We start from the raw sequence: 24,456 nt of genomic DNA, 5'->3' as shown, positions 1-24,456 counted from the left end.
AATCCGACAGTTCCAATCTCAAGCGATATATACACCAGCAGCGTGACAAAGCCTGTCTCAAAGTAACCTTAAGCTCTAGCAACATGACCCACAGGTAGTGTAGCTCACAAGTTGAGACAGAGAACTAGCTAAGGCAGCCACATGCTGATCTGATCACTGGAGAGAGAGAGAGAGAGAGAGAGAGAGAGAGAGAGAGAGGTGGGATGCATTAGTCCGGGTAGACTAAAGAAGCAAATCCATAGAAACTCATTGTATAAGAGAGAGTTTTTATATAAAGGATAATTGTACATTAAGAAAGCATCCCAACCCAGGCCAGTCCAAGCCCATAAGACCGATATTAGCCCATATGTCTGATACCAATCTATAAAGCTCTCTTCACACTCACGAAACACATGCAATGACACAAAATGCAGGACAATCAAAGGCCAGTCGGTAGAAAGTCTTTGGATCCAGTGGTATTGCATAAGCATCTCAGCACTGGCAGGGGTCTCCATGTGGCTTCTCAGGGATGTCTCTCAGGAAGTCAGCCTTGTCAGTAGAGGGTCTCTAAGGGAGTGAGTATAGTGAGAAGATGTCTCCTGCCTCCAAGGAAGAAAAATAGGATTTCTCAGAATTCTCAGGAGAAGGCCATGCCCACACAGAGACCTCAGTGGTTATATCTTGATTGACAGGCCAGCTACCACCCCTTCACTCCTAATTCTCTCAAATTGACACCAAATTACAGAACTACCACAGACCACCCCTTGTTAATTTGACACTTTCACATAACTATATAGCATTATGTAATTTTAAAACAAATAAAATCATATCTGTATCTAAAAGGATAAAACTGAAATGCATACAATTCAATATATGCTACTTTCACTTAAAACATAATATTCTATAAGTGACAAAACAAATATCCCATGCTTAGGAATTGCAGTTAAGTAACACCTAATTACACCTTAATCCCATAATCCTATGAATATATATTCCCTCACCTGTGAAAGTTTGTAAGCCAACCATTTCATGCCTATATAAACCCCATTTTGGGTATCCAATTTCTATACTGCCCACTTACATTAAACCCAGTGCTCTCAGGAGACGATCATATTCTTTGACGTGAAGAATCTTCATTCAAGTTGGAACCTTGTGAAGTCCGCATCCATAAGTAAAGTCATCCATAAAGTATGCAGCAATAAGCACCAGTTCACAGACTCAAATATTCTCTTCATCTAGTTGAGTTCTGGTCAACTCAATGTGGGCTGCCTCACTTAGCCTCACCAGGTGTCCATTGGTCTCCTTGTCTTAGACTATGGCCCCATCACATTTCCAACAAGTCTTGCCCTCTCGTGCTAGGTCATGAATTTATGATCTGACAACCCACTCTCATATTCTCCTCTAGTTCCTTGTAAACCAGGTCCACAGGTGTCAGTGGCCAGACTCAACCCATCTCTTTATTGCTGCATGTCTCTCACTTCTTCTCAACAAGTGGATCCAGGTGGTCATCTAGCAAGCATTTCAGCCTGCCCACAGGCTCCCTTTAATGTTCAGTCCCAGCGAGGAGTTTTCTTCATGGCTCCAGATTTTTCCAGCTTTTGACAGACCAATAGAATTCAAACGTCAAATCCAAAGAGTTCTCTTCAATCTGTCAACAGTCCCCTAAGCAAAAGTCTCTTGGAATACAAATATCCTGAGTACTCCAAAGCACTGGGTGGGGCTTATCCTTTCAGAACCTTCTTTGGAGGTATGTCCTAAACCTATCTAAAGATCAAATTAATGGCTCTAGGCAAGTGGATGTATAAGATCTCTATTTTTGTGCTTTCCATTAATCATTTCTATAAATCCTTATATCAACAATAATACCCAGAAAAAATCAGTATAAACAAAGAATCAGATACTAAACCCAATTCTTAAAGCAGTCCCATCTAATCCTTACTTAGCTTATGTTAGTCCTTATCTAAACTATTCTATTTTTACAAAAAGATGGGATTAGGTCTGTGAGAGTATCAAACTAGATCTAGGCTTTCTGTCAGTTATTTTATCTAAGCAGCATGGTTTCCGAGACATTAAAATGATGATTTTCTACCCCTGAGCTCGAAGCATACATTAATCACATTCATTTTTGCCATTTCACACAGGAATAACCAAAGACTACAGGCAAACAAAATAATCAAAACTTTAATTTTCCATATTCGTCCCTGAAAACAACCCTGTAAACTACATGAGTATATATAACTTCTGGCTAGCCAAAAAAGCAACACTACCATGAGGCAGAAGTCAAACAAACATCTACTCTCCATCTTTATGATTTGTTTCTCCAGAAACTCACTGCTGATACCATAATGTGTATAAGAAAGAGGTTTATATACAAAGACAGTTGAATATTGAGAAAACATCCCAGCCTAATCCAGTCCAAGCCCATAAGACCGTTATTAACCCATTTGTCTGATAAAAAAATCTATAAAGCCCTCTTCAGACTCACGAAATACATGCAATGATGCCAAATGCAGGACAATCACAGGCCAGTGGGTACAATGTGTTTGGCTCCAGGGGTGTTGTAAGCATCTGAGTGCTGGCAGGGGTCTCCATGTGGCTTCTCCAGCTTATAGGGCTGCATGAGGGTAGATCCATGTGGCTTCTCCTCAGGGAAGAGGGTCTCCAAGGGAGAGAGTAGAGTGAGACAATGTCCCCTCTATCCAAGGAGGAAAAATAGGAGTTCCCAGAATTCTTAGGAGAAGGCCATGCCCAGACAGAGGCCTCATTGTTTATATCTTGATTGACAGGCCAGACACCACCCCTTCACTCGTAATCCTCTCAAATTGATAACCAGATTATGTAACTACCACAAGGGGCTTGCTGAGCAATTTATCTCTGCCCTCCAATCACACTGTGACCTTATTAATTACACATATTCCTATTAGCACAATAAACCTAACTATTATGCTATTCTTCATGTTATATGGTATGCATCAATTCTAGAGTCTTCTTTATTCATTATTCAGCTTTCATATGTATATCAGGTGATTGGAGATCTCATAGCTTGAAACTTGTCAGGTACAGGCCCCCAACAGTCGAACAGGTTCTTTAGGCTTGGCTTTGTGATTGTAGAAAATAATAGGCAGCAGGGCCCAGGGGCTCCTTGTCCCTATGTCAGAACCAGGAGAGAAGAATGTATTGTCCAATGGGGATATATAATGAGACTTAACGTATTTTTCAAAAGGCATACACGTCATACAACGAACACTTAACATAATCAATGGGTTGTATAAAAAGGGACCATAATGAACAGGCAATGAGATGACTCAGGGTCTGGTGCTAGTTCACTTGAAAAGCCCCTGAATCCTCCCCATCGGAGCAATCAATGATCAGTATCAGCAAGAGACATCAGAAGAGGGTGTGCTCCATGTTACAGTGGGTTGGGCTATAGAACCTGATAGCTCTTATCTACAGATAAACTTTAAGCCTAATGAACAACCAGATGATTCATTTTTCTGACTGCTCCTTAAAGGAGGACTATTAGGTGGAGGGGTGGGAGTACATTTCTGGCCTGGAAGTGTATTTGAAAACATACCTATCTCAGAACAATGGAGATCTTTCTCAAAATAGGGCTAATTTTCCATGCCTGCGGTTGTGAGCTTAGAAATAAGGCCAGATATACTCATCTACTAAGCCATCAGTTTCTCACAGAATCCAGTGTGTGGCAGCCCTACAAAAAAGAAACAGGCCTTGATGGTGTAGGAGATACGGATTTGGCTGTTGACCACAAAGTCAGCAGTTTGTAACACTAGCCACTCTGAGTGAAAAAGAGGGACTTTCTACTCCTGTAAAGAGTTATATTTTAGGAAACACAGGGGGGAGTTCTACCCTCTCCTATAGGATTACTCTGAGTTGGCATCCACTCAAAGGCCATGAGAGTTAGTTCTCAAGGTGTTATTTTTTTAAATCATTTTATTGGGGACTCGTACAACTCTTATCATAATCCATACATCCATCCATTGTGTCCAGCACATTTGTACACTTGTTGCCATCATCATTCTGAAATTCTACTTGAGCCCTTGATATCAACTCCTCATTTTTCCCTCTCCCTCCTCGCTCTCTCCTCCCTCATGAACCCTTGATAATTTATAAATTATTTTGTCATATCTTATACTGTGCAATGTCTCCCTTAACCCACTTTTCTGGGGGGTGTTAAATGTACATCCTTCTAATCTGTTCCCCCTTTCCACCATACCCTTCCTCTTCCCTCCCTGTATCACCACTCTCACCACTGGTCCTGAAGGGATCATCTGTCCTGGATTCCCTGTGTTCCCAGTTCCTGTCTGTACCAGTGTACATCACATCCTCTGGTCTAGCCAGATTTGTAAGGTAGAATTGAGATCGTGATAGTGGGGCAGGAAGGATGCATTTAAGAACTAGCGGAAAGTTGTATGTTTCATCGTTACTACACTGCACCCTGACTGGCTCGTCTCCTCCCTGAGACTCTTCTGTAAGGAGGTGTCCAGTTACCTACAGATGGGCTTTGGGCCTCCACTCTACATTCCCCTTTATTTATAGTTATATGATATTTTGTTCTTTGATGCCTGATACCTGATCCCTTTGATACCTTGTGGTCACACATGCTGGTGTGCTTCTTTCATGTGGGCTTTGTTGCTTCTGAACTAGATGGTCGCTTGTTTATCTTTAAGCCTTTAAGACCCCAGATGCTATATCTTTAGATAGCCGGGCACTATCAGCTTTCTTTAATACTTTTGCTTATGCACACATTTGTCTTCAGTGATCATGTCGGGAAGGTGGGCACACAATGATATAATTTTTTATTCTTTGATGCCTGGTACCTGGTCCCTTCTACACCTCGTGGTCACACAGGCTGGTATGCTTTTTCCTTGGGGGCTTTATTGCTTCTGAGCTAGATGGCTGCTTGTTTACCTGCAAGCCTTTAAGACCCCAGACGCTACATCTTTTGATAGCCAGGTACCATCAGCTTTCTTCACCATATTTACTTATGCACACATTTGTCTTCAGCGAACTTGTCGGGAAGGTGTGCATCATGGAATGCCAATTTAATAGAACAAAGTGTTCTTGCATTGAGTAAGTACCAAGGTGTTAGCTTTTTAACACTTTCAAGAGGTCCTTTGCAATCTTGATGCCATGTTCTTCATTCCAGCTTCTCAAATAATTTGCTCAGCATACAGATTAAGTAAATATGGTGAAAGAATAGCAACCTTGACACACACATATTTAAATCACACAGTCTCCCTTTGTTCTCTTCAAACGACTCTCTTGGTCTATATACAGGTTACATAAACACAGTGAAGTATCTGACATGCCCATTTTTCTCAGTGTTACTGAGATGTAGTCAGTAATTATGTCCCTTCTAGCCATATTCTTAAATGTGTTGTATTATAATGAGGTCTGGCCTCTATCTGATTAATGGCTATAGTGTTTTGAAGGAAGTTCTCTGCTGTGCTAATGGACAGGATTAAGGTAGGAAGCTTCAAAACGTTATGCTGAGAAAAATAAGTCAGTTGTAAAATTACAAGTACTGTATGATCTCACTCATAATGAAATAAGGAAATATATAGAAATCAAAGATGGTAAGTTATCATCTGGGGAGCGTTGCTTAGTGGACATTGAGTTTATTTTAATAGTGATGGAACAATTCAGAAAACTATACTTATATAACAGTAGAGTTGTAATCAATGTCACTAAATTAGTTTTACATATAAAAAGAATCAATTAAAAGGAGGTTAAAAAAGACAATGAAGAGACATGCCAGTCACTTTCAGTGTATTGGTTTGATTTGGAATGGAAATCAAATAGTATGTTGCAAATGAGATAAAAGGAGAAATTATTAATTGATATCAGAGTAACTGTTTTACGTTTTCAGCTGTGATCATTGTGTTGTAGTTATTTTGAGTCCATGTCTTTGAAGAAATATATACTGCAATATTGCGGATGAATATCATTTGTGGGATTTGTTTCTCAGGCATTAGCACTTGCAATTTCGTAGTAATTCCTTAGTTATCTCTGTCTTTACTACTAGATGTTCTCACCCTGACCTCTGGGTCTAGATCTCAATGATCTGTGTGTGGCCAATGCTAAGCATAGCTCAATTAGTTCTTAAAAATAGATCTATTAGATCCAGTGTTAAGAAATATTTCATAAATACCAGATATATTTAGATATTACTTTTATTTCTGTTTCTAATGAAGGCAGAGGGATCTTGGAATTAACTAGGGTTTCTATGTTGCCTTTTATGCAGATAACATTTCATGATTTTGTATAGAATGTCATTTAAAAAGTGACCATTAAAAAAAAACAAAAAAGTATTTTATATAAACCTATATTTCCTACACTAACGATTAAAGACTTTTTGCCAGCTTTGTGCTCATTAATTAATAAAGACATTTTACTTAGACTCAAGATATCATAATTTGTTTTACTCTAATTTATATAGCAACATTGTAATTCACTTAGAGCAGAAAAAAGACATTTTAACTCTTGTCTGTAATTTTGACACATAACTCTCCTGAGTAATGAAGCAAGACTTCATGAAAACAAATAGTCTCCTTATGGATACCTTAATCAGATCTTACTAACACTTAAACACAATGCTAATTATCTCTTTACTATGATGCTGTGTATTCAAGCTTTATTTATACATATAGCATGATCTATGTAAATATAATTGGAAGACAAGTACAACAAAAAACAGCATTTTATATAGTAGTAAAGTATCCTATATATATTATACAGTAGTACTATTTTAAGTAGTGATAATGAAGTTTTTAGCAATGTGTAAAGTATTGTGGGGAAAAAAGAAAACTTATTAATTCAAATAAAGTGTGGATTTATTTATAATCCTGAGTTTGTTTTGAAAGATTTTATGATAATTTTCTTACAGTTAAACCATCAGATTCTTTTCAGGAAACTGTTAGTATTATGAAAGTTGATTCTGACCTTAAAAATGACCTGTTTATAAAATATATACCTCACTCTTCCCCATTCTAGAAGACACCCTAGTACCGCAGTGGCTAAAGCATACTTGATAGCATTCTGCGTTTATACTCATTTCCAAACCTATAGGGCTGTTCCACTCTGTCCTATGTATTGGAATAGATCACACTATGAGTTGAAAGTAGCTCATCAGACTGTTGTTTTTAAAATTCATTGTTGCTTTAATGCATCACAATAAAGGATCTTATCAATTTTTAATTCTCTTTCTTCTTTATCCTCTGTAGTTGATTTTCTGTTTCCCCCATACCCATAAAAATTAAATCATTCTTTACCTTCATTTTAGCAACACACCAATGATAAGTAGTAACCTTAATGTCCTATTTTTCAGCATTCCTATTCAATCACTTAATCCCAGAGTAGGAATTTCTGGTGAATAACAATAATTGACTACTTCTTTTACTGCTTTTAGACACAGTGATTTGTCTTTTTCCATATTCCTAAACTAAGAGTGAAATCAGCATACAAGATTTAAAGGTTGATACCTCTAGTGTAGAGGTAAAATTTGTACACTAGTTTTTAGAAGTCAGTTTAGTTCATTAATTAATGAAATAAAATATGCAGGCTATGTTACGCATTTTAGAGGTATGTAACAGGTATGATTAGGAGCCCTGGTGATGTGGTGGGTTAAACACTGGGCTGCTTAACCATACATAGGTCAGCACTTTGAAATCACTAGCCACTCAGCAGGAGAAACAGGTTCTACTCTGTTCTTTAGGGTTGCTCTGAGTCAGAATCAGCTTCACTGCAGTGATACGATTAGGAGAATATATATAACATTTTATAAAAGATAATGTTGGATTATGTAGTAAATATTAGACAAAATATATTTAAACACTTTAAGTTATAACAATTTCTCTGCAGTGGAATGCAAGTTTGCCAGTTTCTTGCGGAATTGATAATAAGCTTGTGATGAGTACATCTAACAGTCACTTGGCGCCTCCCTTTTGCCATAGTTGCCTAATGTATCACATATCAGCGTGATTACTATTTTCAGAAACAGTCTTCATGACTGAAATCCTACAAGTTAGGATTTCATGCAAGTTAACCTTTAGAAGATCAAAAGGAAATAGACTTATTTAAAAGGTGACTCCAACATGTATATAACTTCTCTCTCTTAGACTTTCTAACTTGCATGGTTATAGCTCTTTTTCCTTGTTTTCATTCCATTTGTTGCATGGTATTACTTTAAGGTCAAGCAAAGTCATTTTAGGTTGGAAAACTAACATATCAGTTACAGGGACATAGCCGAATATTTTGGCAGTATTAATTTGAAGTTATAAAAGATTTATTTTAACGTATAGACTAATAATATAGCTGTTGTTAACAATTTGTATAAAACATAGATTTTTAACAGAATTTTTGTTTAGAGTACCCAAAGCTAAAAGTATGTCTACATTCTTAATATGGGATACTAACCTATGTATGTCATATATACTCAATTATAAGCTGACCCAAATATCAGCCAAGGCACCTAATTTTACCACAAAAACTGCATTTAAAATGTGCTGAAAAACTCAGCTTATACATGAGTATATACGGTAGTCACTTTGGATAAGCTTTCTTAACATAAACACTGAATGTATTCATTATTTTATTTATAGTTTAACTATGAAAATTTCCAAAAATGTTTCTGTTTAATTCCAACTATCTAGTATCTTGTTTTATATTGACAGGCTTTAATAGTTTGTGTTTTTCACTGGAGACCTACATATTTTGCCTCTTTAGAAAATTATATTGTGCCTAGAAGCAGTTTTTAAGATCCAGCTGACACTGATTTGTTTGCTTGTTTGTTTGTTTTGTTTTTATAGGTGGTTGAACAGGGTATGTTTGTAAAGCACTGCAAAGTAGAAGTGTATCTCACAGAATTGAAGCTCTGTGAAAATGGAAATATGAACAATGTTGTAACTCGAAGATTTAGCAAAGCTGACACAATAGGTAATGCAAGATCCTGTCTTTAAATAGAAAAAAAATGCTTTTAGATATTTGGTTATAATTCTCATTGTTTTATGCTACTGAGATGATAACCATGTTAAGGACGAAAGTCCCAGATCTTGATTTAGTATGTCTCAGTATAGAGTTGAATTATTTGAATTTTGTTCTGTTTTATAACTTTTGGATGAGTTTCACACTTGTGCCATTTTAATTTTTTTTTAAATAAACACTAATTAATTTAAAATTTGAAAAGTATGTCATGTTTAACATGAATGTAAATTAAAGAAGAGTAGTAGGTGCTTGCTTAAAGATTTGATAAGGTAATGTGCATACACATGTGTTTCCCCTTTTTACAAGGAAAATTATATTTTCTTGTTTACTTCCCTTTTACCACACTTTGGATTCGAAATAGTAGTTTAGAAGTCGCAGTCTCCGATCTCCTAACCCTTTATTTAGATGTGGAGGGAGAGAGAGAGAGATATATATCAATATATTTTTTTATTCTATTTCAAAGTCACAGCTAAATCTAAGATATAAAAATTATTGATAAGGTGATTTTTGATAAATGATTATGAATTTTGTAATAAAATTACAGTATTTGTTTTAAAACAGCTCATAATGCAAATGATAAAATATAGATACTCATTTTCACATAAAGTTGTTATAAAATAAAATTAATGGCATTCATAATGAACTTATTTAAAATGAAAACAAATAAGTAAGCATTCATTTGCTAGATAGTGTGGTAAGCCTGTGTTTAGTTTAGCCTCTTTAAAAACTGCCAGACTGTCTTTCAAAATGACTGTGTCATTTTGCATCCCCACCTCTAAGTTACCACTTCAATGTGTTAAAAACATGTCCATAGGCAAATGTAAACAAATAAATAACACCTGCACACAAATGTTTATAGCAGCTTTATTTATAATTGCCCAAAATTGAGAACAATGAAGATGCCCTTCAGTAAGTAAATGTTTAAACAAATTATGGCGCATCCATATAATGGTTAATATTCAGCAACAACAGAAGAACTATCAAGCTACGAAAAGGCATGGAGAAATCTTACGTACGTTTGCTGAGAGAAAGACACTAGTCTGAAAAACCTTTCTCCTGTGTGATTGCAGCTGTCTGGCCTTGTGGGAAAGGTAACGTGAACAGCTGCAAAATGCCAGTGGTTTCTAGGGGTTCATAGGGAGGGAATGGGGTGATAGGTGGAGCATAGCATTTTTGAGCCCCTTAAAATGTCTTTCAACATAGCATTTTTATGCTGCTCTAACTGAAGGGCACATGACATTATGAATTTGTCAAAGCCTATAAGATTGTACAATCACAAAGAATATGAACTTCATTTAATAATACTGTTTCGATGATGATTCACTGCTTGTAAGAAATATACCACACAAAATCGAAGTATTAATAGGAGAAACTACTGAGGAAAAGGAAAGATGTCTATGAGAACTCTGCACAGTATGTAATATTTTTCTGTCTACTTAAAATTGTTCTTAAAAATCTGTTTTAAAAAAATAGACAGTAGAGAAGGACACATGACAGACGGAGCTCCTTGGTGAGGAAGAGAGATGAGCAGTTAATTATGCCGCTTTATAGATCTCCATTGTTGGAACCAGTGATTAAATCTACTTTGCTTAACACTATTAATAGTCACTAGTAAATAAAAGTTTTTCTCATATTTGTAAGAACATTTACCCTTCACCACTTAACCATTTCACAAAAGGAAAATGTTTTTAATTCATATTTTTCATGAAATAGAGCCCTTTATCAACTCCCTGTTAATTCTGATGGTCTAAATACCAATTTTTAATTTTTTTCTCTATATTTAAATGGAAGGCTATACATTTGAGATGCATAACTTATTGTTATTCTAAAATGAATGTTCAAAATATTACGAAGTATATATATAAATGGTTTCTTGTAATATTATGAATAAATACTAACATTTTAAAATTTCCAGATTTGTAGTACTTATTCAGTGAACAAAGTATTTCTATGTGAAGAGCCAAATGCTTATAATAAATGAAAATTATAGTAATCATGTTAAATATCAATCTAACAATGATAAAATTGACTCAAGATTAATCTCTGAATTGGTCAGCCAATTAAATGAGAACCTCTCTCATAATAATATATAAATATATTATTTCTAAAGTTTTAGAATAACTACTTAGAAATAGTTATTTCATAGTTATTTATAAGGTTAATTAGGAAAATAATAAATAGACTATCAGAAATTTTATTGTTAATATTTTGCTGAATTATATTAGTAAGTCTTATAAAGATCAGTAACTTATTTAAATTCTGAATTTAAAGCATTCAATTTCCTCAAATCTCACTACCATCAAGGCAATTCTCACTCATAGGAGAATTGATAGGAGAGTGCAGAGTGCCTCTTTGGGTTTCCAATGTGGTAAATCTTCCTGGTAGCAGAAAGCCTTATCTTTTGTCTAAAGAGTATCTGGTGGGTTTGAACCGTCGACCTTGTAGTTAGTAATCCACTGTACCTCTCAAACCAAAACACCAAACTCACTGCCTTGGAGTTGGTGCCAACTCATAGTGACCCTATATCATAGGGATCCTGTAGGACAGTAATTCTCCACCTGTGGGTCATGACCCCTTCGGGGGTCCAACAACCCTTTCACAGGGGTTGCCTAATTCATAACTAGCAAAATTATAGTTATGAAGTAGCAATGAAAATAATGTTATGGTTGGGGGTCACCACATTGAGGAACTGTATTAAAGGGTCACAGCATTAGGAAGGCTGAGAACCTCTGCTGTAGGACAAGATAGACCTACCCCTCTGGGTTTCTGAGAATCTAACTCTTTAGGAGAGTAGAAAGCCCCATCTTTCTCCTGAAGAGAGGTTGATGGTTTCAAACTGCTAAACTCACTGTTAGCAGCACAACACATAACCCATTATGCCACCAGAACTCTTAGAGCTCCCTAAGTAAAAAAAATAAGAATTATTAAGTATTTTGTAAGAATTTGTTGGACACTTTTCTGCATGACACTGAAAAAAAAAAAGAATTTGTTAAGAAGTTAGCATATGAAGCATTTATGCATCAGAGTATGATCTAACGTAGATTTAACCAACATAATTTAGATATATTAGGGAGTTTCAAAACATTTGTGGAAAATGGCATTTTTAAAAACTAGAAATTTCCCCTAAGCTGTTTAAAGCTCACTTGTACCAATACTTTAAAATGCTACCTATATTGGATATGTATCGTAAAATTGCATTGGCACTGAATTTTTTTATATAGTTGAAATGTCTGCATTATATTAGAACAGTTTTCCCATCTGAATTGTCACTGCTTTTGGTAGTTCATTAATCAATTATAGAAGTAAAAGAAATAGGATTGAAAATATCAACAAGTATCAGGTTACCTTTCTTATTTTAGGGCTTTTTTTCTCCTCTTATTGTAAGTTTTGGTTTTAAAAATAAGAAAATATTTATTAGAGCAAGTTTGCTATGCAAAAATCCTTGCAAAAAATTAAAATTAGTTATATCAGGCATTTAGCAAATTCATGATTGTTAATTAATACATGGTATGCTTTAGGCACTTTACCAGAATTTTCTGATTTAAACCTAACCACCCTATATTCGTTTCTTAAGTATACAGTTCATTAACATGAATGGCATGTACCATATTATGTGTCCATCACCAGTTCATTACCCTAAGTAGAAACTCAATACGCCTAAGCAAAAATTCCCCACACTCCTTTCTCCTCAGTCCCGGAAATCACTACAGGAGTTTGAGCTCTGTGGCACTATTTAGTCTAGGTATTTCATATAAGTGGAATAATATAATAGTGATTCCTCTTTTGAGTCTAATTTATTTCACTTAGCATAATGGTATCAAGCAAGGTTAATACGAGTTGCAATACATATCAGAACTTCTATTTCTGTGGCTGAATAAGCTATTGTTTTAAGAAGGTGAGTGAAAAAGTATTGCTTCTAGAGTTGGACTTAGTATATGCAGGGTTTATTCCAAACAAAACGTCTTAAGACATGTCTCTTTAATCGATGGACAGTTTCAGACAAGTTCTCTCTATAATAATACACTTGTCTTAGCTTCGTGAGGATTGCTTCCGAAACAGCGGCCATCACAACAGTGCCTTCTGCGGGGAGGCATCGGCTGGACCAGTTAGCATTCAGGGCAGAGGGCAGCTCAAAAAGCTGACAGCTGTTTGGGGGATTTCAAAGGTGTAAAGTTGATTGATTTTTCTCAACGCAGGATGGTCACAGGAGCTTATTATGAATAAGTTTTAAGAAAATGGAGAACTGCAGTGGTAGAAAAAAGTCCAGGAATATTGCATCAAGGAATTTTTTTCTTTAGCCCTGATCTTGCCCATTTCGACTTCTTTCTATTCCCATTTAAAAGTAACAGAATTTGAGCCTTTTAAGGAGGCTTTGATTGGTACAAATCAAAGAATATGGAATTCTTCGGGAGAATGATACAGGGGTCCTCAAACTTTTTTAACAGGGGCCAGTTTACTGTCCCTCAGACCCGTTGGAGGGCCGGACTGTAGTTTTTAAAAAACTATGAACAAATTCCTATGCATACTGCACATATCTTATTTTGAAGTAAAAAACAAAATGGGACAAAAACACCCGGCCGGCCGGATAAATGTCTTCGGCGGGCCGCATGTGGCCCACGGGCCGTACTTTAAGGACCCCTGGTAGAACAATTGAAGTACTACTGTCAGAAATAGTTAGACCTAGATGGACAATGCATACATATTGATATGTTTGATAATATTATTTTGTACCAATACTTTTTTACTTACCCTCCTATATGCCAAATTTTGTTTATCCATCTTTGATAATCACTTGCATTGTTTCTACCCTTTTTTGGCTATTTTGTATCTGTTTGAGTTCTTGCTTACTAATTTAGCATGTATACCTACAAGTGCAATTGTTGGGCCATATGGTAATTCTTTGTTTAACTTTTTGAGTAGCCTTCAAACTGTTTTCCACAGTGATAGTACCATATCACACTCTCACCAGCCATGGATAAGGGCTCAATTTCTCTATACTCTCCAACACTTGTTATTTGCCTTTTTTTGTGATAATAGCACTCCTTGTGGGTGTGAAATAGTCTGATCTCTGAATTGCTGCTGTAAACAGTTTGTGCATACTACAGGAACATCCATATTAGAAGTATTAATTGGGCTTATTTTGTTTTTCTAAAGGAAGTGAGTAGTGCAGCGTGGAATGTTGGATAATAGTGTGGATATTTATTTTTCCTTTTGGTCTTTTTAAAAGTCTTGCTTAAAAGGTACCAAATTAGCTATATGCACAAATTATGAAATAGGATTAGAAAACAAAAGTACCTGTTTTCTATTATCTTCAAATTAATAAATTATCCCTTTCAGCTGGATCCTTCTACATTGATTAGTAAAAATCAAAAGGCGATAGCTATAAGCAGAGTCTAAGTAATTTAGTACATCAGAGCCAAAGTACTTTTTGCCTTTAAATGCTTTTCTTCTTCTGTATTATTTACATTACTTAATATGAAAGGGTTGATATGTAGAAAAATGCCTGCAGGCTCTCAGTTCTATGATGTTTTCAACACCCAGCCTTAGGCTCCTGTTCTCAGTTACGCCCTAACTGTGCCATTTTCTTTTATTGCACTTGTCGGATTTCCGTTTCGAGCATCCTGCGTTCTCATCACTGCCTTCTCTGCTCCCTTGCCCTGGAGGCTCGTACATCAGACAGCCTTGGTGCTCTTTCCATCATGGTCTCAAATCCAATGGTCATTTTGAAGTCTTTCCTAGTGTAGCCTGTCAGCAAAATTGAACATAGGAAGCCATCTATTTATCTATAGACAGTTTCTCATCACACGACTTCCAGGGACAACTTTCACTGGCTGTTTTCTCTCAGAGTCCCTTGCAAAGTCTTCCTCATACTCCTGCCTTAAAACATCACGAGTGAGTTTTTGTTTATGGCAATGAAAAATCTGGCAGTGATTATTGGTGACAGTTGCACATGATTAATATAATTGATATCACAAACTGTCCACATGAAAATTGTTGGCAAATAGTTTTACACTAAGTTTTTTACAAAAATTTGGTTTTTTTTGTTTCATTGGAAATTCAATTTCCTTATTTATTTAAAAAAATTTTTTTTAACAATTTGTTGGGGCTCATACAATTCTTATCACAGTTCATACATATACATACATCAATTGTATAAAGCACATCTGTACAGTCTTTGCCCTAATCATTTTTTTCTCCTCTTTTCTTTTTTTACATTTTATTAGGGACTCATACAACTCTTATCACAATCCATACATATACATACATCAATTGCATAAAGCATATCCATACATTCCCCACCCCAATCATTCTCAAAGCATTTGCTCTCCACTTAAGCCCCTTGCATCAGGTCCTCTTTTATTTTCCCCTCCCTCCCCTTTCCCCCTCCCTCATGTGCCCTTGGTAATTTATACATCGTTATTTTGTCCTATCTTGCCCTATCCGGAGTCTTCCTTCCCCCCCTTCTCTGCTGTCCCTCTCCCAGGGAAGAGGTCACATGCGGATCCTTGTAATCAGTTCCCCCTTTCCAACCCACTCACCCTCCACTCTCCCAGCATCGTCCCTCACACCCTTGGTCCTGAAGGTATCATCTACCCTGGATTCCCTGTACCTCCAGCCCTCATATGTACCAGTGTACAACCTCTGCCCTATCCAGCCCTGCAAGGTAGAATTCGGATCATGGTAGTTGGGAGGAGGAAGCATCCAGGATCTGGGGGATAGCTGTGTTCCTCATTGGTACTACCTCGCACCCTAATTAACCCATCTCTTCTCCTAAACCCCTCTATGAGGGGATCTCCATTTGTGTTTTTTACAGTAAAAATTTATAAATCAAACTTACATGCTTAAGTTCTTACATCTTTTTTTGTTTGTTTGTTTGAGGTGAACTTGCTTGTCATTAAAAACTCCCAAGTCTGCTTCAATTTTTTTCCTACCCCAATTTTTTTTGCGGGCTGGGGGTTTAAAGAAATATATATATTTCTCACAAAAATTCTCCATCTCAAGAAATGAAATCAACAATATCCTGTTAGACCCTCCTTCTGACCCTCTCCCCATCCCTGCCCTCTTCTCTGTTCCTGCTGACCCTCCATCCCCAGCCCTGGGCTTTCTTTAATCATCAAAGTTCATTTCCATTTTCATCCTGTCCTCTGGCTTTAAAATATATTCTGCATGTCTTTTATGTTTATACTTTATATTCTCAACACTTAACTTTTGATTCAACTATTTCATTCCTTCACTTATATGTCTAGTAATATTTTAGAATATAACTTGTATGAAACTAAACTCTTTGCCCTAATCCCCCCAAACAAAACAAAACCTGCTATGTCACTGTCCCCCACTTTAGTAATTCACCTTTGAATTCTTCCAATTTGTCAAGCCATTAGAAATTGCCATCATTTCTGCTTTTTTTCTTTCTCAGCCTGTGTGTAACCCAGGAGCGTATCTTCTTAGTAGTTCCTTCAGAATATGTCCTTAGTCTGTCTACTGAACATCAGTTCTATTGCCACCATCTTGGTTTAGATCGCTGCTGTCTCCTGGTCTTCTACTGTAGCCAGCTGAAGTCTGTTGTCCAGACAGCATTAAAAGTGACTATTTTAAATGCCTGTCATATTCTACCACTCCTCTGCAAAAAACTTTCTCAGTGACTCTTCTTTGTAGAGTAAAATAGGAAATGTGATGGGGCTTCAAAAAGGTTTTGGAAAAATTCTATCATCTTTTAATTCTGTTTTTCCATGAACTTTTTGAAACCTCATGTTTTGTGGCTGACAGAATTCTACGTAATTTTATGTAAGTACTTTAATGATATCCCATGTTATTTTATAGCATGCCACGTCTGTCTCCATCTTGGTCTTTGTGTTACTATTTCTTCTGCTACCCTGTTTTTCCCACTTTTTAAAGTAGACTGAAAAACTCAATGAAGTTTTCCGAAATAAGTTGATATATAACTGATTATTTTTGTAATAAGAAAAATGAATGGAAGAAGAAATAATAAAAATGTTCACAGTGACTACATTTAGAGAGATATATTTGTCAGCATTTTCCAAAATTTTCACAGTGAGAATTATATAAATGAAAAAACACATATGTTTATATAGAAGGGCTAAAATTACTCCTCTTCTTCAATTTCTGAGATGTTAGTAATGTTATTTCTTAATCTGTTTGTTTAAACAGGATTTCCCACCACAATATGAATAAGGTTTCTGCATTTTTCAGTATGTTTGATGTACTGTATTAAAAAGTTAAATATACACATTTTAACCACCGAAATAGATAGAAAACTCAATATATTTACTTCATACAATTATGTGAGTGTTCTGGTTAATTTGCATTTAGTTTTGAGCAAAACTTTAGCGAGATCCATGTGCCGTTTATTTAATTAAAATTTCATTCATTACAAGAATATTTTACACTATTAGGATATAAAACTAAATTCACTGCATCAGGTGGATTCAATTCATAGCAGTCTTATAAGGCAGGGTAGAACTGCACCGGTAGGTTCCGGAGACTGTAAACTCTATAGGATGAGAAAGTTGAACTGTTTGACATTTCTGATTAGCAGCCAAATATAACCACTATGCCACCATAGGACATATTAGTGGGCTAAATTTAAGTATGTTGTATAAGTGTACAGCGTCACTCATTATCAACTCTACGTGTCATTTCATATTTAAACAATAATGAAAAAGCTACTATCTGTTTTACACATGAATAGCATGTCTGGTAGTACTAAATGCTAAGGTGCTAGCTGTAAAAATGTTGTCTTTTTGACTGGGCCGTGTGTATTAGGTTTGAAAGTTAAGTAATGATATAATTTGGTAATGTCCTTCCTTTTGTGATCTGATGTGTTCATACTTCATCTCACATATTGTCGATTTTTCACATCATCATAAGTGGGGAGCACAGAAAGATTTTTATGTTTCTTCAGAGAACATTGTTAATTAGGTCTGTCATATTATGTATTATACTTTCCAAACTAACCAGATATTTTAAACTATAGAAATATTTTATATTTGTTTACATACCATGAAATATTTTCATTATAGTATGTTTTAATCTAATTTTTTGACAAATTATTGACCAGAATTAAATAGATTTACTAGTATTACTTAATATCTCTTTGTAATATAAGATTTTAAAAATTGATTTGTTTAACTATGGTATTTAAACTTAATTACATCTGTACTCAAATATATAGATAATGCTTTGTGTCATAATTGATTAAACTGCTGTAGTTTAATACTGATTTTTTTTCCATTCAGCCAGATAATTGATTTGGATATAAGAGAAATGGCTGGTTTTATTTTGACAACAAGAAACACTGGCCAATAAAGGCATTACTTTGAAACAAGGCAATTCCTTTTTAAAGAATATATAAGTTAAGTTCAGTTTTATTTAGCTGTTCAAACTGAAATGTTAAAAGATTTTTTCCATCTGCAGCATCTCAGATTGAAACTCTGATTTTTAACTCTCATAAGAAAATATGCTGGCTTTATAATGTGTGGAAAGTTAAAATTCATCCTATATGACGTGAATTATATTTTAGTGTTTCTGATTTAACTCTTACTTTTGGAATGCTAAAGTATCCCAAATAATCATTTTCTTTTTCTCTTTTTTTAACCCCCACCTTAATGTATTTAGTAGGAGCCGGGGTGGCATAGTGGGCTACACGTGGGCCTGCTAACAATGAGATTAGTAGTTCTAAGCTGTAAAAGTAGGCTTGGCTCCCATAAAGAGTTACATTCTTGGAAACCCATGGGCACAGTTCTACTCAATCCTAGAGGGTTGCTACGATTCAGAATTGACTCAATTGCAGTGAATTTGGTTTTTGTTTATGTATTCATTCTTGCTATTTTATAAGTATTTTAAATTCCAGGAGTATCATTTGCTGATGAACACTTAGCTATTTGTGTTATAGTGTCAAATACTTATTATGTTAATACATTTTTTCTCAATCTAGATACAATTGAAAAGGAAATAAGAAAAATCTTCAATATTCCAGATGAAAAGGAGACCAGATTGTGGAACAAATATATGAGTAATACATTTGAACCACTGAATAAGCCAGATAGCACCATTCAGGATGCTGGTTTATACCAAGGACAGGTAGTATTTTGCAGTACTGTTTATTTTAAGCATACTGTACATGAAGCATTTGGGTTTTATTTTTGTATTTCATTCATTTTTTTGTTACAGTTTTATTGTCATATAATTCACATATACAATAATTCAATCATTTTAAAAAGAGTTGTATAGTTGTCACCACAATCAGTTTTAGAATATTTTCATCTCGTACTGATTATTATTAGCTCTCCATTTTCCCACAATCTCCCCTGCCATACCCCCAAGAAACCATTAATCTGGTTACTGTCTCTCTAGATTTACTTATCCTGTGTTTCATATACAGAAAAACATACCAAAACAAAAATGATAGCAAAATAAAACTGGAAAACCTCAATCGAAAAGAAAGCAAAAAATATTAAAAATCAGTAAAATGGAGATCAAATGATAAGGTGTTGAATTTTAACCTGACTGCACCTGTAGTAATCCACTTCCCAATACACTCTGCATGATTCCAGAGCTATGCATATCCCTGGTATATGGCCAGAGAGTATTCACGTGTATCAGAGGCCTAATCCACATGTATTTACCTTTCACTCTTTAAAAAAACAAACAAAACTGAAACAACTTTTAAAAGAGCCAAAAGGCAACTGATAAGACACTATATTTTAACGTAACTGCATCTGCCGTAGCCAACTTTACAATGCTCTCAGTCTGATACCTAGACTGCTCACATCGCCTGGACAATGATCTGGGGGCATTCAAAGTAGGCTGACTGTGTGGGGCCTGCAAATGAATTTGGACTTCCACTATCATCGTAGTCTCTGCAAACCTGCTGTTCACAATTTACGTTCTGATACCATTCCCTCCTTTGGATCTGGATTTTATTCTTTACAATCCTTGGATCACATAGGATGAGTGTGCTTTTAGTTGATGTCACATGTACATGAAGCTTTGGGGTTGCAGAATTTAATGAATATCTTTATATAATGGATGCTCTAGTTTTTTACTTCCTCTTTCTAACTCATTTCTTCTTATTTCACTTGGTCACTGAAGTTGTGCTTATTTACTTTAGGTTGGAAATAATCTACTTATTAAAAATAAATTATTTTCAGTCCAAACAAACATGTACAATTTCAAGTCAGCATTTTTCTCAAATACTAAATCATAAATATTTTGTCCTTTTAGACTTTTGGTCTCCATAGCAGTCACAACTCGACCATTGTAGTAGCATGAAAGTAACTAAAAAGAGTATATTAACAAGTGGAATAGCTGTTCCAATAAAACTTTATCTATAAAAACAGGCAGTGGGACTAATGTGTCCTATTTTTGCCAGTCCCTGTCATAACACAACAGCCCCTGATTCGGGCTCTCTTTGTGGTGTAAAGAAATGATTGAGAGTTTTCAATAGAATCACCAAGTTTTACTGATTTTACCTTCTACATATCACCTGGATTCTTCTCTCTATTCCAGCTCCAGTCTTACCTTTCAGTAGTCTCTTAACAGACTTCTCGCTTTTCTTGTCTTTTTACATGTCCATTCATTTTTCTGCATTTCTGCCAAAATACTGTTTCTAAGGTGAAAACTTTATTATTATCCATTCCACAAACCTTTCATGACTTCTTAATGATTATAGACTGAAGTATAGACATTTTATCACAAAATACAAGTCAGGGTTTAACCATTTTCCTAGTATTCCAGGCATATTTGGATTCTTGCCTTCCAGTTTACACTCTAATAATACTACTTTATTGGTCTCCAGACACACTATTCCTATAGTATAGTATAGTGAATTGGGGTTTGAGTGTTTTTGGAGGAAAATTATTTAACTGCACACCAAATATTATACTTGCAATAAAAATAAAAAATATTATACTGGCTCTGTGTGAAAATAAAAGGAGCCCTGGTGGTAGTGGGCCTGTGCATTGAACTCATTGGAACCCACCAGCTGTCCTGTGGGAAATAGGGGGTCGTTTCCTCCCATGTAGATGTAAATTTAGGAAATGCAAAGGGGGCCATTTTCCTCTGCCCTGTTGGGTTGCTATTAGTCTGTATCAATTCAAAGTCAGTGAATTTAGGTTTTAGTCTTTTGGAGGAAAATAATTTACTACATACCAAATATACTGGTGGCACAGTGGTTACAAGTTGGGTTGTGATCCGAAAGGTTGGCGGTTTAAACCAAAAGCATTCTTTTGGAGAACGATGGGACTTATTACTCCTGTTATACAGTTTCAGTCTTGAAAGCTCACGGGGCAGTTCTTGGTCACTGTGGGTCAGCATGGACTTGATAGTAGTGAGTTTGTTTTTGTTTCAAGTATTATTACTAAGCTATAAAAACAGTACTTTCCAGGCTTATTTTAAATAATATCAAGTTCAGTCTTAAAAATACAGTATATATTATAACTGAAAATTAAGTTACTCTGGTTTGATCAACTCCTGGCTAGTACTAACAGTTAACATTCTTTACTGCTAACATAAAAGTTGACAATTGATTGAGTCCATCCAGAAGAGAAAAGCGTAGCAATCTGCTCATTTCTCCCTCTCCCCACCACCCACCTCACTTCTACCAAGCCAACCATTGTTCTTTTCTGACACGTGGGATAACCAGATGGCCAGAGCCAACTAAGCACCATTCAGAGTTAGCTTCAGGTCAACTGGTTTTTCACTGGTTACTCTGAGTACAGTTAGAGTGGGAACCCTTGGAGCTCCACCTGTGAGCCAGAACGCTTTCTCAGCCAGCCATCTCCCTCTTCTTACCTGCTAGCAGACATATGCCTCGCTCTTCGTGAGTACAATTTGAAAAACACAAATTAAAAAAATATATTTTTGGTAATTCTACATAAATATTCTCTTAATCTATTAGAATGAGGCTTAGAAAAGTGAAATAATTTGATGTCCTTGATAGGCATATATACAGACAAATTTCAAAACTCCAAATAAATTTTATATTATCTATAATTTGAAATTATCTGTGTTATTATTCCTCAATATTAGCATAATAGTAACCCAAGTTCAGGTTGTAGATAAAAGAAGAAACTAGTAAGAGGGAAACTGAATACTCATAAGTCCAGTTAATCCTTTAAAATAGACCTGGGTAATGTATTACAGTTAAGCAATTACCTACTAAAAAATCATTGGTGATTCAAACTCACCTAGAAGAGTCTTGGAAGAAAGGCCAGGAAGTCAGCTTCACAAGAGTCATTCTGGAAAAAATGCATGGAGCACATTTCTGACCCCGCAAGACATGGTGTTGTGTTAGTCAGAATCAACCCAACAGCAGCTGCGTTGATCTGTTTACAAAGAATCAAAAATATTCCACATTTTATAAGAACTCTTTTCTGACTGATAATAAATAAACTAACCAAACACTATCCATGACTTCCTTGTTTAAGTAAAGATTTTAATAAAATTAAAACTATTATTTGAAATTAAAGCAAGGATTTATTGTTGAAGTATTTGCCTCTCCTTCCTATATTGTGTGTTTGATTTAAGTAAGTTTGAAGCCAAATATTTTCATGATGTTTTAAATTGTAAGCAGAATTTTATTCAACAAGTGATGTATTTGAATTAAGGAGTAATTTGAAATAGTCATCGACATTATCAGTACTTATAGAGGCAAGGATTTTTAATTAGAAATACTAGGAATTAAACTTTAGATATTTACTTGAGCTTTCAGTTTTGAAAGATCTTTTCTAAAAGACAAACTGTAAATAATGTTAAGTGCGTAACTTTGAAAATTCCCATACTTAAAATCTCTTGTTTTATAACGGACTTAACTCTTGAAAATACTCGTCAAGTACTCCCGGGGTGTTGTAAATGGAGGTAGAACTAAATTTATAGGTTACGGTAAAGAAAGCTTTATTCAAGACTTCAAAATCATTCGCTAAATTACTTTTATATATTTGTAAAAATATATGAGTACTTTACAGAAAATGGTTAAATTATCTCTTGTAAGAAAGGAGAGCAATGTGACCAGGGAGAAATCAGATTTATAGGTGTACTGCGCACTTTTTTTAATATAATTTTAAATTGTGAATTAAATGCAGGCTTACAGATCATCAGTTGTGCATTCAACAATTCAAACTACTTCTCAACCCTCATCAGTAGTTTGCCCCACTCACCTCACTTTGGGTTGTCTTCGCCCTCTGGCTTACTGTCTCTTTTTACCCTGGTTAACACCTATTTAATCTCTAGCCAGGGAAAGGGAACCTTTTTTCCTGCCAAGAGCCATACTAGGCAAACATTTAATTAACTCACCCCTTTTGTGATGGCTGGAACTGCTGCTTCCCTGTGGTGAAGTGTGTGATGTTAGCTTGTATGGACGACTTCTAGGTCCGTGTAAGGCCCACGGAGCAGATGTTCTCCACCCCTGCTCTAACCTATTGCTTCATCTCCCCGTCCTTGCCTGCCCCTGAGCCCCTTCCTTTGATATGAAATCTTTGGTCTTCATTTTTTAATTTATAACAGTGGTCTCACAATATTTGCCCATTAGTGATTGAGAAACTTCATTCAACATAATGTTCTCCATGCCCAGCCATGCGATGAGGTGCTTCACAGCTCCATCATTGCTTGTCCGCAATGCAGAATGCTCCATTGTGTCTCTGGATCAAAGTTTCTTTGTCCTTTGAGGTTGTTTCCCTCTTCTTGCTATTTGGAAGAGCTCTGTGATGAACATGTTTGTTCATGTTATAACTCTTAGTTCTTTAGAGTAGATACCCAGCAAAAAGATTGCTGAGTCCCGGTTGTTTGAGGTGGCTGACTGACACCATATTGCTTTCCACAGTAGTTGCACAGAGCGACAGCCCCACCGCAGTGCATGACAGGTCCAGGACCTCCACATCCTCGCCAGCATTTGCTTTTTTTGTTTGCTTCTCTTTCACCTTTGCTGCCAATGCTAGTCTAAGGTGATATATCGTTGTTTTGATTTGCATCTTTTCAGAGGGCTAGTGATCATGAGCATTTCTTTATATGATTGTTGGCCATCTGGATGACTTCTTTGGTGAATTGTCTTCATGTTCTTTGCCCATTTTTTTAAATTGGATTATTTGCCTTTTTCTTGTTGAGGTGTTGCAGTTTTCTAAAGATTTAAAGATTAGTTCCTTGTCCAATGTTATCATTGCCAATTGTTTTTCCCCAGTCTGTGGACTCTTATTTTGTTCTTTGATAAAATCTTTTGATGTACCCAAGTATCTTATATTTAGTAGGTCCCAGTCATCTACTTTTTTCCTTCTACTCTGCATGTGCATCACTAGGTTTTAATGTTGTGTTTATACCCTGTAGTAGGGTATAAACCCTATTTTCTCACTGATAGTCTTTTTAGCTCTGGGATTTACATTTCGTTCTTTTATCTGTTTTGAGTTGGCTTTTGTTTATGGGATGAGAGTCTTGTTACATTCTGCAGAGAGGTCCCATTTTGCC

At 35.7% G+C, this 24,456-nt stretch overlaps 1 protein-coding gene across 7 annotated transcripts in view; it reads left to right on the top strand.

Annotated features, from left to right (window-relative positions):
• The window catches only part of USP15 (ubiquitin specific peptidase 15), a 135,034-nt gene that overhangs the window by 31,104 nt on the left and 79,474 nt on the right, over positions 1 to 24,456 (top strand). For all 7 annotated transcript variants that reach the window (XM_075551349.1, XM_075551351.1, XM_075551350.1 and 4 more), the window contains exons 4-5: positions 8,808 to 8,934; positions 18,938 to 19,083. In XM_075551349.1, coding sequence (XP_075407464.1) covers positions 8,808 to 8,934; positions 18,938 to 19,083 — 273 coding nt within the window. The remainder of the gene's footprint in view (positions 1 to 8,807; positions 8,935 to 18,937; positions 19,084 to 24,456) is intronic.

The sequence above is a fragment of the Tenrec ecaudatus genome, chromosome 6, assembly GCF_050624435.1.
Source record: "Tenrec ecaudatus isolate mTenEca1 chromosome 6, mTenEca1.hap1, whole genome shotgun sequence".
In the NCBI taxonomy this organism is placed as follows: domain Eukaryota; kingdom Metazoa; phylum Chordata; class Mammalia; order Afrosoricida; family Tenrecidae; genus Tenrec; species Tenrec ecaudatus.
The sequence above is the reverse complement of the archived record's forward strand: the minus strand, read 5'-3'. Positions and strand labels throughout refer to the sequence as shown.